We start from the raw sequence: 20,020 nt of genomic DNA on the forward strand, positions 1-20,020 counted from the left end.
CTGAAAGTTACTTATACAAGCCACTTTCAGCATTTTCCCCAAAAGTGCATCTTATGAATGTAATAAACAAACCTCAATTATAAAATGATACATGAATGCATCCCAATTGCAGCGGTTAAGCTATAATTTTCACTGACAAAGACATGATTACCAGGATGTGTGGTTTATTCCAAATTTCATCAAGTCAGAATGGTGTTATTCTGAATGGAATATTAGCCTGGTGGCTCTAACTGAGAATTCTTCTGTTCTCTTCTAAAGCGCTGAAATCCAGTGAAGCCTGAGGAGGTTATCAACCTGCAATCATTCTGTTGAGGAACAATTGAACCTATTACCATGGAGACCAGGAATCTGAAGATTTGGAAGAGCCCTGCAGGAAATCGGCAAGTGGTTCACAAAAAAACGATGATGAACTGGCCGTGGTGAGGCCTGAGTTACTCTCAAAAGAGGAGACATGTCATGCTGGCCAGGAGCCCCATTGCCAAATCCGGATTCAGAGAAACTCCATCTTCAATCGCGCCCTGAGACGCAGAAGCAAAGCCAGCCCCCGGACAGGTCAGCACCAGGGACAGCTGCCGTGGCCATGCCTTTGGAACCCCTTAGGCCCTGAAAGGCCCTAATTAAATGAAAGAATAAAAGGTGTTGAAAATTACCAAGGACAGGTCCAATTAGGTAGAAATCTTTGAAGTCATTATCTACATTCAAATTCCCCCAAAATGGTAATGGAGATACTTCAGGGAAAAAATGGTGACCCAATTTGTATAATAAGACTGGCTTCTATTTAAAAGCGAACCCCTTGTTCTAGGACTCAACAAAACATACATGCATTCTTGTATGCCAGCCACACTTATTTGAATTTTCTAGTAGCCCCATGTAAAAATTTTAAAAATGGGTTGAAATCAATTTTGATAATGTACTTTATTTACCCAACATCCCCCAAGTTTTATTTTATTATATAATTGATAATCAATATACGATTATTAATGAGATACTTACTTTTTTTTTTTTGGACTAAGTCTTCAAAATCTGTTGAGAATTTTATCAATTTGGGGTGGGTGAGGGGTCTTATTGCCCCCACACAACATTTACTATTAGAGAGGCCACAAATCCATGAGCCAAACATGGCCTAATGGGGTCCCAGTTTTCCCAGCTCTAAATATGCCATGGTGGGGCTTTTCACTCACTGATATTCCCTTTCTCTTCTTCCCACCCTCTTTCTTTGAGTGTCCACAAGGCCATGTAGTCCTTGCCTCAGTTTCCTGGGGTTCCTCTCTCTACTTTTGCTATTTTTCTGATAGCAAAAGAAATTGCACTCGCAGCCCATCTCAATGGGCATAGTAAGAAATCTTAATCTGTATTTAGATTCCATAAAATATACAGTCAGAAAAGTAGATGAACACACCCAAATTGTTCCAAATATACTTCCAAGTTTTCCAATAACTGGAGTATCCGTTTTTTTTTCCTTCATTTTCATTTTAATTAATTAAAATTTCACATAAATTGAAAAATTCAGTTCCTCAGTTGCAATAGCCACATTTCAAGGGCTGGATAGCCAGGTGTTGTGAGCAGCTGCCACTGGACAGTAGGGTTCATTACAGTGCTGCAGGCGGAGAGGAAAGCAGCGGCAGCTGCCTGGGGCCCGGGGGAGGGAGTGCTCTTTCTGGGGCAGGAGAAAATGTGGGCGTGGAACTGGAAGTGAGATGAAGATGAAAAGGGAAGCAGGGCCCATGGGCAAAAGAGCCTCACATTTGTGGCCTCCTGAGCCGAGCAGGGCACGGTGATGTCAGCGCAGACTAAGACAAGGGCTCCTTCCCTCCCCGCCAGCCCCCAGATGCCCCGGATGTCCACACCGCCATAACCTTCATCCGACTTACAAGTTTATTTTTTAAGTGGCTTCCTTGTGTCACCTCCTTGGTGTTAACTCACCATGACGGTCCAGCATTTTCTGATCCCAGGTCTGATGCAAAAACGCTCTGCCCTGCTCGGCCCTGCCCACCCCGCCCTCCCTGCCCGGCCTTGGAGTAGACAAAGTGGGTCACCTGGTCAAAAAGCTTCTCTGACTCACCCCAAATAACAAGAGAAGGCTCACACTTTGGAGTTGCGACTGGAGTCTGGGAGAAAGTGTAGGATTACCCCATCCCCCCCCCCCCCCCATTTCATCTGCTAAGGAAAACCATTCACAATTGGAAATAAAGCGGAAACTTACCAAGTGCTCTTTCAAAGTCATTGTCGAGCACCGACAAACAACCTTGCCTGTGGGAAGGTAACTTGGTTTGACTTGTTTTAACTATTGATTAGGACTCGCTCGCTGTAAGGCTAGATGTTAAAAGAAGGCTATGTTTCCAATTATTTTTGTCCAGGAGGAATGAAAATGCTCCTCCTTATGGTTTTATTGCCCTCTAGGACATTAACTAGATTTATGTTTAAGTTTGCAATCTTATTCCCAGCATCCTTTTTTCCCACTACGTGTGCACGTTTACATATATGAAGCTTTTTGCATCCTAATTATGACTCCCGTAAAGAACACCACCCCACGTGATCAAGTACAGCACGGGGCGTGTCAAGTTCTCCTTCAGGGGCGCCCCCCTCCCGTCCCCTCATCCACGCCCTTCCCATCCAGGGTGACAGCTGCTATTGTCCTAGACATAAAAGGGAATGCCTGGGAAGTGGCTGTGGCTTAAGCAGTTGAGCTCTTGTTTACCACACGGAGGACCCAGGTTCAATCCCCGGGACCTTCTGGCAAAAATAAAGGAAAAAAAAGGTGTCCCAGACCTGTACAGCTGCAGTGAGACGCACCAAAAAGACGATGACGCAACCAGATGGAAAAGAAAAAAGGAAATGCCCGAAAAGGGGGAAATGCTTGTGTCCTAACTTGCTACCTTTTTTAAATGTCACAGATTCACTGGAAAATGGAAAGTCTATAAATGAGCCCCCGACCTTGAACTTCCCACAGAGCAGAACACCTCCATGGAGCATAAGAAGGCAGACCGACCCAGGAGCCCAGAACACAAGGTAAGACATGAGGAGGGGCTGGTTGTGAAAAGACAAACCGGAACCCATTGCTGCAAAGTCCTGACCGGCTTCAAAGGCGCCTGGAGAAAAAAAGACAACAAACTTTTAAAAAATAACCGACCGTTACTTTCCTGTCATGAAAATAGGAAATTTTAGAGATTATGTTATATACAAGTGACAAATGGAAAAGAAAGGGAAAAAAATCCCCATAACACTACTCCTTGGAGACATGTCGATGTATTGTGAATATATTTCAAGCTTTTTCTCTATATGTTTTTGTGCATATTTTCCTCTTCATAAAAGAGAGTCTTACTATATGTCCTGTCTTGCGATCTACTTAGTCATATGGCATAAACATCTCTCCAAGGTATTAAATATTTTTTCTACCCAATCATTTAATGGCTACAAATTTCTGTAGAATGACTGGATTGTGGTTTATGATGGTGTTTTTCTACTGGACATTTGGATATTGTCTCAGGACTGAATTTCGCTGTTTGTAATAGAAAACCCAAATGACATGGCTTAATGAGACCGAGTTCTATTTGGCTCTTGTGTGAAAAAGTCTGGAGGGCCGTGACAGCAGCAAGTTCATGCCTCAGAGACCCAAGCTCCTTTTAGTTTTCCATTCTGCTATTCTGTCAAGATGACTGCCAGAGCTCCGGCCATCACATCCACAGTTCAGAGAGTGGGGCGGGGGCACTCAGGACAGTGGCTATTTACCAAGCAGTACATAAGTGCTTCAATTTTAAACAATCAGCTGAAAAGAAAAATAAGAAGAAGAAAAAAAGAGGTGGAGGGGGTGAGGAGACCAGCTGCCAGGTTTCATCTGGAGGGGGCTGTCGGGGTGCTGAGTTTCCCACGCCTCTCCAGGGGGTATATCCCCCTCATCTTAAGCCAAGTGAGGGGGACTTCAGGAAATCTTGGAAATCTCTGCGAGAGGCAGGGACTAGAACCTGAGCCCTGGAAATGTCTAGAGGCGAGACTGGCTGAAGCAGCTGGAGTGGGGGCAGGGAGGGAGTGGGGCTGGGCTGGGCGGGGGTCAGTGTTCTCCTGGCCAGGCGCGGACCCCAAGGAAGGTAACCAGCTCTGAACCGCTTTAAAAGGACCCTGCCCAAGCAAGCTTCCTGCTGGGGGCCTGGGGGACTTTGGCAGAAAGTGGCTGCGGAAGTGACGGGCATGAGAGAGTTTCACCCGCCAAAGAACTGCAGTCAGAGAGCCCCGGTGCGGTCTCTGAGGGACCCCCCAACATCGAGGGCCCAAAGAGCAGCTGGAGAGAGGTGGAGAGGATGCAGCCGCAGGAGAGGCTTCCCAGCGTGGCAGCCCTGGGCCGGGTGAGGAGGGCCTGGGAGTGTCAGAAGAACTCTGGCTGCATTTTTTAATACCCAGGAAAAGGGACCATTTGCTCATAGCCTGAAAGCTTTGCCAAGTCCCTGAGATTTGACACCAGGCCCGTGGCAGGCAAACACCCAGAGCGATTTGAAGTGGGGAGTCTCTCGGAAGAAGAGAACCCCGTCCTGTGCGCACCCCCCCAAGGCCTGCATGGCCACCAGCGGTCACTGCCGTCTCGTGGCTCGGTCAGGGCAGAGGTCGTGGGGACTTATCTAGGTCATTCTTGATGCTTCGAGAGCAGGGACCGGGATCCCCCACGGCAACGTTTGTTTCTGTTACATTTTCTGAGCTGGATTTCTAGGACAAGCGTATTCGTTTCCCAGGCTGCTCAGAGCAGGTGCCGTGAAATAATTTTGGCTGAGACAGTGGGAATTTATTAGCTTACAGTTTTGAGGCCATAAGAATGTCCAAATCAAGGCATCATCAAGGAGATGCTTTCTTCCCAGAGACTGGCTGCCGGGGATCCTTGGCTCCTCTGCCACGTGGCAAAGCACAGGGCGGCTGCTGGTCTCTCCCTTCTCTTCCAGGTCTAGTTACTTTCAGCTCCTTGTTTCCATGGTCTCTCTCCCTCCCTCTCTGTATTCATCCTGTTTATAAATGACTCCAGTAAGAGGATTAAGATCCATCCTGAATGAGGTGGCTCCCACCTTAACTGATGCACCCTGTTGAAAAGGTCCTCCTTGTGATGGGTTTATGGCCACAGAAATGGGTTAGATTTAAGAGCATGTTTTTCTGAAGTACATACAGCTTCAAACCACCATATCAAGGTAAGCAATAACGTACCTGCTCTGGAGTTTTCTTGACAAAAACCTCCTGATGGGCTGTCAAGTTCTAAGAGCTTCCAGTCAATGCTTTAGAAAGTAAAGCCCAAAATATAAGTTTCTCTTGGGGAATTTTACCATCTGACAGCCAAAGAGCTACTACAGCCCGTGTTTGAGCGACACGTGATGTCTGAGGTACCATCAGTGTGTGCCACGCAAATGGAAAATCCACCTCTCTCTCTGTTCCCCCACTTTCTCCCCTTTTCACCAGCACCACAGCATTCAGAGGGGTCGGCTCTGTTACGGGGTCAGGTGATTTCGTCTCTGCTCTCATCCACATCCCTATATTCTTGGTGGTGTCCCTGGGATAAAGTTCCAGGGAGGAGTTGGGGCTCTCTTGTTCTGTTTCCATAGTTACTTTCCCAGTACCTTTACCTATCTGTTCAGTTTGAAGTCTCGTTCGCTCTAAAACCAAGAAAATCATTCTCTGCCTCCTCACTTGATCTGCGTCTGTAAAAAAACAAAAACAAAAAAACCAGTCAAACCCAACCAACCAACCAGACAAAAACCACCTGGCACATACAAAGACTGGTAACCATTAAAGAGAAGAGCATTCATCTCATGAATGGACCCTAATATTTTATTCCTCTGTGTTTTTGTGACTGTCACTATGGTTAGTCTTTTGATAAAGACAATCATCATAGTGCTTTATCAAATGCTAATTTACATTACAATAGAATGCACAAATCTTGGGTTACAGTTTGACGAATTTTCACTTACCTTTCCACCCACTTTCCCATCAACCAGATCACGACAGAGAACATTTCCATTGTCCCAGAAGGTTCCCTCCAGTTGCTTCCCATCCACAACCTAAGCCCCTAGGAGGTAATCATCTTTTGACTTTCATCACCATTAGATTAGTTTTGCCTGCTCTTGGACTTCGTATAAATGGATCACACACTATGGACGCCAGGGTACCTGACTTCATTTGCTCAACATGTAATGTTTTTGTAATTCAGCAACGTTATGTGTATCAGGAGACTGTTCTCTTTTATTTTTGACAAGCGTTACTACAGTTTGCTCATCCATTCTTCTGTTGATGGACATTTGGATTGTTTTCCATTTGGGACTATTAGGACGAAAGTTGTGATGAATATTCTTATGCAAGTCTTTGTGAACAGATGTATTCCTTCCTCTTGGGTATAACCGGGAAGTGGAAAGGCTGGGTCTTAGGGCAGGCTATGTTTAACTTAGAGACATTTCCAAAACGGTTGTACTACTTTACATTCCCCCCAGCAAGGTAGGAAAGTTCCCGTTGCTTTGCATCCGCACCAGCTCTAGGAATCCTCAGTCTTGCTAATTGCGTCCGTTCTAACCTGCTGTGGTTTCTCACATGGGTTTGGATTTGCATTTCTCTGATGATTTAGGCTTTGACCTTTACAAATGCTTATCGGCCATTTCTTTTGTGACGTGCCTGTTCAAGTCGTTTGCCCATGTAAAATTTTTTAAGTTTTATTTTTGTTTGTGGGAGCTCTTGGTATATGTGGACAAATCCTTGGTCAGATACATGTAGTGCAAATATTTCTCCCAGTCTATGGCTTATCTTTCAACTTTCCTGTCTTGTAATGGGCAGAAATATTTCATTTTGAGGAAGTCCAGTTTTCTTTTAGGGAAATTTTTGTCTTTTGCAGCCTGCCTAAGTAATATTTGACTACATCAGGGTCATGAGGACACTCTCCTCTATTCTTCTAGAAGGTTTACAGTTTTTTGGCTCTCACATTTAGGTCCGTGAGTCATATGAATGTCCACTTGCTCCAGCACCCCTTATTAAAAAGGCTTTCTGTGCTCCCCTAAATTGCATTAGTGCCTTTAAAAACAATCTACTGACTGCAGATATGTGAGTCTATTTCTGGACTTTCTATTCTGTTTCATTGATCTAATTGTCTATCTTATGCCAACACCACACTGTCTTAAATACTGTAGCTTTTTGGTAAGTCTTGAAATCTGGTAGAGTAAGCCCTCCCACTTTGTTCTTTTTAAAGATTGTCTTGGCTATTTTAAGTCCTTTGCATTTCCATATAAATTTTAGAATAAACTTGTCAATTTCTACCCAAAAAAAAAGAAATTGCTAGGATTTTGATTGAGATGGCTTTGTCCCTAAGGATAAATTTGGGGATCATGGATACCTGAATATTGACACCTTAAATATTCAATCTGTGAGTATGCCATAACTCGATTTATTTACATATCCTTTAACTTAAAATTCAGCAATGTTTTGTAGGTGTTAATTTTAATTAAATTTGTTCCTAGGTATTTCATACTTTTTGATGCTATTGTGTCATTGACGTATCTTTTCATTTTCCACTTATTTATTGATAGTCTATAGAAATACAATTAATTTTTGCATGTTGACCTAGTATCCTGTGACCTTGACAAATTCACTTATTAGATCTAGTAGATGTTTGTATATCCCTTTGGATCTCTATGTACACTATCCTGCCAACTGTGAACAAAGACAGTTTTATTTTTCTTCCCATTATGCCTTGTAATTGTTTTTCTTACCTTACTGCCCTGACAAGGTCATCCGTTACCATGCTGAATACAAGTGTGAGAGGAGCCTCCCTGCCTTATTCCCTGGACAAGCTGCTTTGATTGCAAGGGCCGGAAGTCTCCTCAAATTTCCTCAAGTATAAGACGGATATTGTAAGGATGCTGGAATCTCAAAGACTCCAAGTATAAGAAATGAAGTCCAGCTTCACAGGAACGAAATAAAGGCCATCTCTCTCTTTCTCAGGGGCCGTAGGACCCACTCCTCTCTCCCTCTCTCTGGATCATGCCAATTTCCTGCTTCTCTCCTCAGACCGGCGGCTTCTCTCTGCTTGTCAGCTTCCACATGACCCAAAATGGCAGCCGCAGCCTGAAGGGCCTTCCAGCTTGGCTCTCCACAGCCAACTGTGGTGTGCGTTTGTGTCTCTTAGAGAGAAAGAGTTTCTAGGTCTAGGGATCTGGCTGGCTAGCTTGAGGTCAGGTGTCTGTCTCTGGGCCAGCCAACTGAGAGGGTGGGGGAAAGCACTAACGGGGCCCTTCCCACTTCCACAGTGGGAGCTGTGTTTCGGAGAAACATCGGGAGGCAGGCACCCGAAACGGATCTGCTGTAATTAGGATCTGGGTCTCATGCAAGAGCACATCAAAGGGGACTTAAGTGAGGTGAGAAGCACCTCCTCACCTTTTAGAGATACATGCTGAAATATTTTAAATGAAATGATACGATGCCAGGGGAGTACACGGGAGCTTGGCCCTTTAGGTGCTAACTTGAAACTGGACAATAAGTATTTGGAGAGTTCATTATACTCTTTACTTTTGTGTATGCTTGAAATTTTCCATAATAAAATGTTTTAAAAATGAAAAGGCAGGCACTAAAGTGAAGAGACCGTCTTCCAGGAGGTCAGGCAGAGCCATCAATGATTCCTTCTGTCCATGGAGGCCTTAGTGGCATCAACCGCAGGCTCTTAGAAGGCAGGATCGGTCCCTCCTCAGCACTGTCCCCCTTCCTGACACATCAGAAACACTCGATACTTATAAATGTTTGAAGAATGAATGAATGAATGAATGAATGAACTTCATGTCCCAGGCTGAGGTTGTCACCTGGGAACTTGATCTTTTGAAGACACACCTGTGTAGACTGGTCCAGTAGGGATGACACTTCTGGTGGCCCAGGACTGTGCAAACCACAGGCAATTCAAAATGTTAGATATCGTTCAGTGGTTGAGCACCTGCTTCCCATATATGAGGTCCTGAGTTCAATCGCCGGTACCGGAAGTGGACTTGGCCCAGTGGTTAGGGCGTCCGTCTACCACATGGGAGGTCCGCATTCAAACCCCAGGCCTCCTTGACCCGTGTGGAGCTGGCCCATGCGCAGTGCTGATGCGCGCAAGGAGTGCCGTGCCACGCAGGGGTGTCCCCCGCATAGGGGAGCCCCACGCGCAAGGAGTGCACCCCATAAGGAGAGCCGACCAGCGCGAAAGAAAGTGCAGCCTGCCCAGGAATAGCACCGCACACACAGAGAGCTGACACAACAAGATGATGCAACAAAAAGAAACACAGATTCCCGTGCTGCTGACAACAACAGAAGTGGACAAAGAAGAAGATGCAGCAAATAGACACAGAGAATAGACAACTGGGGTGGGAGGAGGAAGGGGAGAGAAATAAACAAATAAATCTTTAAAAAAAAAATGTTTATAAAAAATAGCCGGTACCTCCTTTAAAAAAAAGTCACCAGGCTGGGTGAATCCTCCCTGTAGCCGGCAGAAACAAAGCATCTCTAACTCAGAGTCTATAACCCAGGGGCATTTGCCTGTCCATCCCCTTTGGGAGAGAACCCATTTTCTACCTCCCCTACTGAGACAGGAGACCAAGCACCTTTGCAATAAAAATGCAATGGAAGCCTCGTAAATTAATATCCTCTTGGCATCCCTCCCCTCGGGGGCCAGCCGGAGCCCCGGCCTTGGCCACCAGCTCTGCAGACCTTCGGCAAAGGGCCAGAAAAGCATTCGAAGGACCCCAGGCCACGTGGACATGGTGACTGGAGAGGGCTTTGGATTTTCTATCTCTGAAATTGCTTCTATTTTTACACTGTCTCAGAACAAATATAACTGCAACTTATGTTTCACAGTTTATGCAGCTAATTTCATATACTTTTGACAGCCATATCTTATTTCAGCAGTTATAAATTCCTCTCTCCTTTGGGAAGTTGGAGGGGCTTTATCCCCCCACCTGGCCTCAAGACGTGTTGGTGTGGGCTGCAGGCCAAGTGGCTATTTCAGGGATGCCCGAGCTGACAGGTGTGGCACTAGAGGTGGACAGAGCCCACCTGCGTCCCCTCCTCTTGCCCAGGTGTGACTCTGTGGCTCAAATCTAAGAGGCACAAGCCTAGAGGTGACTTGCCAGGGACTCAGATCTTAAGGAGTCAAATGGCCAGAGGGTCTCATGGCCTATCTCCCTTAACATTTAAAATAATAATGAAAATAAAAAGCTTTGCTGGTCCCAGGTTGATGCATGGATTTTCCCTATCACAATTGTGTCTTTAGTATTTTAAATTTTTGACATCTTGTCACTTGTTAAATTATTCATTTAAGTTTATTTTACCTTCTTTTTGGTCAATCTACCTTATTTTATCTTTCATTCTTTTCATTTTTAAGCTTCCTTGCTTTGTTCTTGTACCTTCCTTCTTATTATCCCTCTATTTTAATCACCCTTTAATGCTTTCCTTTTGTGTTTCAGCTTTATAATAATTACCCCTATTAAAATTCTGAGCTTCTGGCTTTGTTTTCACATCAAATCCTTTTTTCCTTTATTTTGTTTTTACCTTACTATTTAAATTTCTAAGCTTCTGGGAGGCTGTTAGCTTTAACTTATTTCTTTACTTATTTATTTTTATTATTTTTAAATTTTTTTATTCAATTGTCTTTTTTTTTTTAAGATACATAGATCACAAAAAATGTTACATTAAAAAATATGAGGTTCCCACATACCCCATACCCCACACCCCACACACACTTCCCATATCAACAACCTCTTTCATCATTGTGGCACATTCATTACATTTGGTGAATACATTTTGGAGCACTGCTGCACCGCATGGATTGTAGTTTACATTGTAGTTTACACTCTCCCCCAGTCCATTCAGTGGGTTGTGGCAGGATAGATAATGTCCTGCATCTGTCCCTGCAATATCATTCAGGACAACCCCAAGTCCTGAAAAGACCATGATCATGTAGTGGTTAATACTCTGAGTTGTGCCTTATTTCTTATGTTTTTTTGTGTTTTTTTACTCTAATCCCTCATATACATTTACTGTTTATAACTAACTTTTCAGTATCCTAATTTTGTCTCTTATACTTTTTATTTTATTGCTTTATCTATACATCATGCATAGTTTAAATTATCTGTTTCTTTTACTAGCTGCAATCTTGTATCTTATTAGTTGCATCTATTTTTCAATTCCCTTGAATTCTTAATTTTAAAATGCCACCATAGGGGAAGATGCAGAAGCCTGGGTGGGGTGCCCTGAGACACCTGTTTCTCTCGGCTTCCAAACCTGAGACCAAACTTCACCTTGGGAGGCCCAGGGCCTCTTGGGTGCAGGTCCTGGCAACTGGCAAGAGAAGAAAGAAGTCCAGGGCTGGCCTTGACTCTGGAGCCTCTTGCTCTTCCTACCTGTATATGGCCTTGGGCAAATAACTCCCCTCCTCTCCACACAGCAGCTCCTCGCACTGTCAAGGGGCAGCTGCGAGTATTAAACCAGAACACGTGTGCGCAGGGCCCAGCACAGGCCCGCGTTTAGACACGCCAGCTCTGCTCGGGCGTGAGGGGGCCACGAGGTGTTGAGCTTCAAATCCAAACAGGGCCCCTCCTATCTTGAGGAAATCGCTTCATGATTCAGCCACAGTTTCCTCGTCCATCTGTAAAACAGGCTGCCTCACAGACTGGCGCAAAGAGTTGACGAAGCCACATCTGCCAGTGCTGGCCCGTAGGGTGGGTTCATTGGGCGTCAGCTATCGTTAGTAGTTGGCACAGCTCATCAAAAAGCTCATGTGCAGTGAGGTCCGAAGAGACCATCACGTTCTCTGACTACGAAAGCCTGGGCGTTGCCACACTTCTTTCCCCAAGTGCCACATGGGTCATGTCCATCTGGATAGATGCACTGAACAATATATATATATTTTATATACCCCCTTGTGGCTTTTTGTGTGCTGTGTTCTCTCTGTGTCCATTTGCTGTGCATTCTTTTGTGTCTGTATTTATTTATTTTCTTTCCCCTCCCCCCTTGCGGCTTGTTTGCTGTCTGCTCTCTGTGTCCAGTTGCTGTGCACTCTTCTGTGTTTTTGCTTGTCTCCCTTTTCTGTTGTTGTGTCACCTTGCTGAGTCGGCTCCTCGTGATGCTTGCGGGCTGGGCAGCTCTCCGCAGCGTTGCAGGAGAGCCTGCCTTTACAAGGAGGCCCTGGGACGTGAACCCAGATGGTAGATGGGAGCCCAACTGATTGAGCCACAGCCGCTTCCCACAATATATTTTTTTAACAGAAAATCCTCTGCTCCCCCTAAATACAAAAATTATTTATTTATATCTACAGAAATTGCAAGTCTGAGTTTGCAAGGTAATGTTTCATAAAAAGAGTCAATTCAAAAACACTTTTAGAGAGGAAGCTACTAGGATGGCAGAGAGTCAGCACATCCTACAGGGCAGTTAGGAATCACCCAGTGCTATCTAAATCACCTGTTTGGGCCCCCAGGAGACCAGAAGAGCATCCTGCAACATCCTTGAAAGAAAGGAAGGAGGAGACTGCCCATCTGCAGTGAAGATTCATGAATAGAGCGTGCCACACCACGGAGGCCAGTGCCCATCCTCCAATGGCAGCACAAGCTGCCTCGGGAGCTGTTCCGTGGCTGGAGTTGGAAGCTCCATTTCCCAAAAATGGGGGAGGAAGAGACAGTCGGGCACCAACTTCAACTACTGTTATGATAATTCAGCTGGCTAAAGTATAATCCTAGAAAGCTAAAGTTTGAACCTGTCCAAGTCGAAAAGAGGCCAGTAGCTGCCATTTTAACTGTACCACCAGCATTAGGGGAAGTGGGGATGATTGAAAATCACAGTGATGGTAGGGACTTGCTTCTTTCCACCCAGATCAGTAGCCTAGGCCCCAGCCTCACCCCCAGAAGGGAAGAAGCTGGTGGGCCCTGGACCTGCCTCTCTGGGCAGATGCTTTCAGTTGGCACAGACTGGATAGTCAGACACCGAGTGTGCTTCCATTCCCACCCCCCACTAGGATAGGAGGGGAACTGTGTTTCGTTAGCCTCTCAGGACAACTGCAGGCACTTTAGGCCCACACAGATTAGATCGTTGGGCACTCCAGAGGGTCCATTGCCATCCTTGGGGGGACTGGAGCTACATTAGTCTACCTGGTCAACTGTGATCATCTTGGACCTGCACTGCACAGATTGCTGCCCACACCTGCAGCTCCATCCCCACCCCAGACAGGGGAGGAAGGGCATTAAGCTTCATCAGTCTCTCCAGGCAACTACACACAGCTGCAGCTCCTTCCCTACCCCTGGCAGAGGAGAAAGGTGGGAGAGCTTCATCAGATCCTGGAACAACACAGGCAGCTTCAGCCTCCAAGCTTACATCCTCTTCTCCTACTACACAACCAACAAAGGCAAAGGGCAAGAAAGTCCTAAACTAAAAAGAGAAACGGTGCCCCCAATAAATATATCTAATAAGCTAGTTGCCAAGACACCAAAAAAATTACAATCCATACCAGGAAACAGGAAGACATGGTCCAGTCAAAAGAACTAGATAAGCCTCAAGATGACATAAAGGAGTGGAGACAACTTATCATAGCTGTCCAAAAATTCTCCTTAATAAATTCAATGAGATGGCTAAAGAGATTATAGCTATTAAGAAGAGACCAGTGAGCACAAAGAATTTGAAAGCATGCATAGAAAAATAGCAGATCATGGCGGCAGACTTGGCCTAGTGGTTAGGGTGTCCGTCTACCACATGGGAGGTCCACGGTTCAAACCCCGGGCCTCCTTGACCCGTGTGGAGCTGGCCCATGTGCAGTGCTGATGCACGCAAGGAGTGCCCTGCCACGCGGGGGGGGGGGGGTCCCCCGCGTAGGGGAGTCCCCACGCGCAAGGAGTGCATTCCGTAAGGAGAGCCACTCAGCACAAAACATAGTGCAGCCTGCCCAGGAATGGTGCCGCCCACACAGAGAACTGACGCAGCAAGATGACACAACTAGAAGAGACACAAATTCCCGTGCCGCTGACAACAACAGAAGCGGACAAAGAAGACACAGCAAATAGACACAGAGAACAGACAACCAGGGTGGGGGGGAAGGGGAGAGAAATAAATAAATAAATAAATCTTAAAAAGAAAAAGAAAAATAGGAGATCTTATGGGAATGAAAGGCACAATAAATGAAATAAAAAAACACAATGGAGGCATATAGCAGATTTGGGGAGGCAGAAAAAAGGATCACTGAGCTTGAAGACATGGCCTCTGAAAGCAAACATACACAAGAACACATAAAGAAAGAATGATCTACAGCCCTAAGCAAGAGAATCCCATCCATCTGCCCCATGGTATCAAAGCTCCCTCTCTATTGGAGGGGCATCACCATCCCAGAATCCTCAGGATTGGGGAATGAACTATGGACTAAAGTAGACTTACTGGTATTCTACTATAGACTTATTGTGATTCTAGCAATGGAAGAAATTATATTACTGAGTGTGGAGACAATGGCCACTGGAGGTTCTGAGGGCAGGGAGAGGGAAAAACAGGTGAATATGGGGGCATTTTTTGGGACTTGGGAATTGTCCTGAATGACATTACAATAATAGATACAGGCTATTACATATCTTGCCATAACCTACAAAATTGTCCAGAAAAGAGTGTAAACTACAATGTAAACTATAGTCTATGCTTAGTGGCAATGCTCCAAAATGTTTTAATCAATTTTAATGAACACAACACACTAATGAAGGATGCTGTTAATGTGGGAAAATGTGGAAAGTGTAGGGAGCAGGACATGGGAATCCCCTATATTTTTATATAACATTTTTGTAATTTAAATTTAAAAACAAAAATATATTTTTAAAAAATAAACAAAAGAAAAAAATGGAACAGGGTCTCAGGGAACTAAATGACAGCAAGAGACATTCAAACATATGTGTCATAAATGTCCCAGAAGGAGAAGAGAAGGGAAAAGAGACAGAAGGAATAACTGAAGAAATAATGGTAGAAAATTTCCCAACCCTATTGAAGGACATAGATATCCTATGTCTAAGAAGCACAGCATACTCCCACCCAAATAAATCCAAATAGACCTACTCTGAGGCACATACTAATCAGAATGTCAAATGTGAAAGACTAAGAGAATTCTGAAAGCAAGAGAAAAGAAACACTTGATAAGATTAAGTGCTGATTTTTCATCAGAAATCATGGAGGCAAGAAGGCAGTAGTATGATATATTTAAAATACTGCAAAAGAAAAACTGCCAACCAAGAATCTTATATCTGGCAAGATTGTCTTTCAAAAATGAGAGTGAGTTTAGAATTCACAGAGAAATAGAAACTGAGAGAGACTGTAACCAAGAGGCTGGCTTTGCAGGAAATACTAAAGGGAGTGCTACAGCCTAAAAAGAAAAAACATGCAAGAGAGTCTTGGAAGAAAGTCTGGAAATGAAGATTATATCAATAAAACTAACTACAAGTGTAAAAATAGTAATGAAAACAAAAGAGATAAAACCCAAAGGTCAGGGAGTGGGTGTGGCTCAAGCAGTTGAGTGTCTGCTTCCCACATGGGAGAGCTTGGGTTTGGTTCCTGGTGGCTCCTTAAGAAACAAACAAACAGACAACAATAAAAAAAATCCAACTCAGGGAACCAATGTGATTCAGTGGTTGAGCACTATTTTCCCACATATGAGATCCCAATTTCAATTCCTAGCCCCAGTACCCAAAAAAAAATTTTTTTAAAGCACCCAAAGCTCAAAATGAGTGAAGTAAGAACTGCTTTTTACAATAATAACATTGAATGTTAATGGATTAAACTCCCCAATCAAAAGACACAGACTGACAGAATGGATAAGAAAATATGAGTCATCTACATGCTGTCTACAAGATGCTTTGTACAAGAGACTCACTTTAGACCCACGGATACCAATAGATTGGAAGTAAAGGCTGAAAAAAGATATTCCATGCAGGCAGTAACAACAACAACAAAAAAGGCTGATGTCGCTATACTTATATCAGAGGAAATAGACTTTAAAAGCAAAACTGTTATTATTCGTCCATCCTGTGGACCCTGGATGGTTATGTCCAGTCCCTCTCTACATCAAGAGGGGGCTTAGATTCCTCATGGATGATGGATGGAATTCTCCTGCTTGCAGTTGTAGGCACTCTTGGCTCCCTGCTGTGGTGGTTGACATTCACCTCCCTGTTAGCTGGCCAGGGTAAGTCCAATAAACCAGAGGGTAGGAGTTGCGAGTCTACTGAGGCTCAGGGCCTGGCTGTCACATGGACAGTCCAGAGATTCAGGTCTCTTGAGTATACACCAACCCAAACGCCATCCACAGGTCCGGTAAAAGTAACAGAAGAGGCATGTGTAGAAAGATCATATCTGAGTCTAACTCAATCACACTCAGGAACACAAATTCCAAAGTAGGGCCAACTGACATGGCCCTGAACTCCAGAGCCATCTGCCATGACCATATAACCTGTGGGTCTCCGTAGCCCTCAGGAGAACCAGTACCTAGGTTTCTATCTACTTTGGCTGTCTCTGGTACCCTGCTGAGGCATGCAGGGACAACAGGATGGAAGAATAGAGTATGGATTAGAGTGGACTTACTGGTGTTCTGCTGGGGAACTATTGTGATTAGTAAGGGAAGAAATTGTAGCATTGATGTGGAGAAAGTGGCCACAGTAGCTGCTGATGGTAGGGAGAGGAAAGAAGAGATATGATGTGGGGATATTTTCAGGATTTGGAGTTGTCCTGGGTGGTACTGCAGGGATAGGTGCTGGACATTGTGTATCCTGCCATGGCCCACTGGATGGACTGGGGGAGAGTGTAGACTACAATGTAGACCACTGTCCATGTGGTGCAGCAGTGCTCCAAGGTGTATTCACCAGGTGCAGTGAATGTGCCATGATGATGGAAGAGGTGGTTGATGTGGGAGGGGTGGGGGGTATATGGGGACCTCATATTTTTTTAATGTAACATTTAAAAGAAAATAAAGAATAAATAAATAAAAGCAAAACTGTTATTAGAGACAGGGAATGATATTATATATTAATAAAAGGGCAATTCACCAGGAAGAAATAACAATCATAAATGTAGATGCACCTAACCAGGATGCCAAATCACATGAGGCAAACACTGGCAAAACTGAAAGGAGAAATAAATGCCTCTACAATAATAGTTGGAGACTTCAATACACCACTCTCAGCACTGGACAGAACATCTGGGCAGATGATCAATAAAGAAACAGAGAGCTTGAATAATATGATAAATGGACTAAACCTAATAGATATATATAGAACATTACACCCCAAAAGAGCAGGTATACATTCTTCTCAAGTGCTCATGGATCTTTTTCCAGGATAGACCATATGTTGGGTCACAAAGCAGATCTCAATAAATTCAACAATATCAGAATTACACAAAGTACATTCTCTGATCATAATGGAATAAAGTTGGAAATCAACAATAGGCAAAAAAGTGAAAATTCACAAATATATGGAGATTAAATAACACACTCTTAAATAATCAGTGGGTCAAAGAAGAAATTGTGAGAGAAATCAACATATATCTCAAGATGAATGAAAACAAGAACACAACATATCAGAACCTATGGCGTGCAGTAAAGGCAGTGCTGAAAGGGAAATTTATAGCCCTCGATGCTTACATTAAAAAAGAAGAAAGAGCTAAAATCAATGACCTAACCATACAGCTGGAGGAACTAGAAAAAGAGCAGCAAGCTATTCTCAAAGCAAGCAGAAGGAATGGAGATCAGAGCAGTAATAAATGAAATTGGGAACAACAACAAAAAAGTAGAGAGAATTTTTAAAAACCAAAAGTCGGTTCTTCAAGATTAACAAAATTAGCAAACCTGTAGCTAGACTGAAAAAGAAGAAAAGAGAGAAGATGCAAATAAATAAAATAAAAAATGAAAACAGGGATATTACTACTGACCCCACAGAAGAAAAAGAGGTCATAAGAGGATACTATGAACAACTATATGCCAACAAACTGGACAATGTCAATGAAATGGAAAAATTTCATTTTTCCCTGACCCTAGAAGAAATAGAAGACAACACTGACCCTAGAAGAAATAGAAGACAACAACAAACAAATCACAAGTAAAGAAATTGAAATAGTCATCAAATGACTCCCCAAAATGAAAAGCCCAGGACCAAATGGTTTCACTGGTGAGTTCTACCAAGCATTCAAAGAAAATTTAATACCAATATTACTCAAACTCTTACAAAAAATTGACCAAGAAGGAACACTACCAAACTCATTCTATGAAGCCAATATCACCCTAATACCAAAGGCAGATAAAAATATTATGAAAAGAGAAAATTACAGATCCATTTCCCTAATGAATATGGCTGCAAAAATCGTCAAAAAAATACTTGCTAATCGAATCCAACACATATTAAAAGAATTATTCATCATGACCAAGTGGGCTTTATACTAGTCAGGCAAGGGTGGTTCAACACAAGAAAATCAATCATAATAATACACCACATTAATAAATCAAATAGAAAAACATGAGCCTATTGATTGATGTAGAATAGGCATTTGACAAAATACAGCATCCTTTCTTGATAAAAATACTATAAGAGATAGTAATTGACAGAAATTTTCTCAACATAATAAAGGCCATATATGAAAAAACCCACAGGTAACATTGTACTCAATGGTAAAAGTTTTCCCATTGAGATCAGGATCAAGACAAGGATGCTCACTGTCAGCACGGTTGCTCAATATAGAGCTAGAGGTTCTAGCTAGAGCAATTAGCCAAGAAAAAGAAATAAAGGACATCCAAATCAGAAAGGAAGAAGCAAAACTTTCACTATTCGCAGATGATATGATCCTACACCTAGAAAGTCCTGAAAAATCTACAACAAAGTTGCTAGAGCTAATAACTGAATTCAGCAGAGTGGCTAGATACAAGACTAATATGCAAAAATCAGTAGTGTTTCTATACACGAGTAATGCACACTCTGAGGAGGAATTCAGGGGAAAATTCCATTTACAATAGTGACCCAAAGAATCAAATATTTAGGAATAAAACTAGCCAAGGAAGTAAAGCACTTGTATCCAGAAAACTACAATGCATGCTAAAAGAAATTTTAAAAAGACCTAAGTAAATGGAAGAACACTTTATTCTCAAGGATTAGAAGAGTAAGTATTGTTAAGATGTCAATTCTACCCAAAATGATATATAGATACAATCAATCTTGATAAAAAATTTCACCAACTTTTTTTCTTTTTTTGAGATACCAAGGGATTGATCCCAGGACCTTGTTTGTGGGAAGCCGATGTGCAACCACTGGACCACATCAGCTCACCTCAGTTTTCTTTTTTTTCATTCGTTTTGCTTGTTTGTTTTTGTTTTTAGGAGACACCAGGAACCAAACTCTGGACCTCCCATGTGGGAAGCAGGTGCTCAACTGCTTGAGCCACACCCACTCCCACCACCAGCATTTTTAAAAGAAATGGAAAACATAATTATCACATTTATTTGGAAGGGTAAGGGGGCCCGAATAGCCAGAAATATCTTGAAGAGGAAGAGCAAAGTTGGAAGTCACTTCCAGATTTTAAATCATATTACTTAGCTACCATGGTAAAAACAACATGGGATTGACATAAAGATAGACACATAGACCAATGGAACCAAACTCATGGTTCAGAAACAGACCCTCACACCTATGAACAAGTTATTTTTGACAAGGATGTCAAACCCACCCAGCTATGACTGAACAGGCTATTCAACATGTGGTGATGGGAGAACTGGATATCCATTTCCAAAAGAAAGAAAGACGATCCCTATCTCACACCTTACACAAAAATTAGCTTGAAATGAATCAAAGACCTAAATCTAAAAGCTAGATCCATAAAGCTCCTAGAAGAAAATGTTGGGAAACATCATCAGGACCTGGTGGTAGGTGGTGGATTCTTAAACCTTACACCAAAAGCACGAGCAACAAAGAAAACGTGGATAAATGGGACCTCTTCAAACTTAAACACTTTTGTGATTCAAAAGACTTTGTCAAGAAGGTGGAAAGGCAGCCCACTC

General features: G+C 43.2%; 1 protein-coding gene across 1 annotated transcript in view; it reads left to right on the forward strand.

The window, feature by feature from the left end:
• Positions 1–326: 326 nt before the first annotated feature.
• The window catches only part of NGEF (neuronal guanine nucleotide exchange factor), a gene marked incomplete at its 5' end in the record, with an annotated part of 90,556 nt that continues 70,862 nt past the window's right edge, over positions 327–20,020 (forward strand). Inside the window, 2 exon segments of the mRNA XM_058299656.1 lie at positions 327–552; positions 2,895–3,009. Of these exon segments, the coding sequence (XP_058155639.1) occupies positions 327–552; positions 2,895–3,009 (341 nt within the window).

This window comes from Dasypus novemcinctus, chromosome 7 (genome assembly GCF_030445035.2).
Source record: "Dasypus novemcinctus isolate mDasNov1 chromosome 7, mDasNov1.1.hap2, whole genome shotgun sequence".
Classification (NCBI taxonomy): domain Eukaryota; kingdom Metazoa; phylum Chordata; class Mammalia; order Cingulata; family Dasypodidae; genus Dasypus; species Dasypus novemcinctus.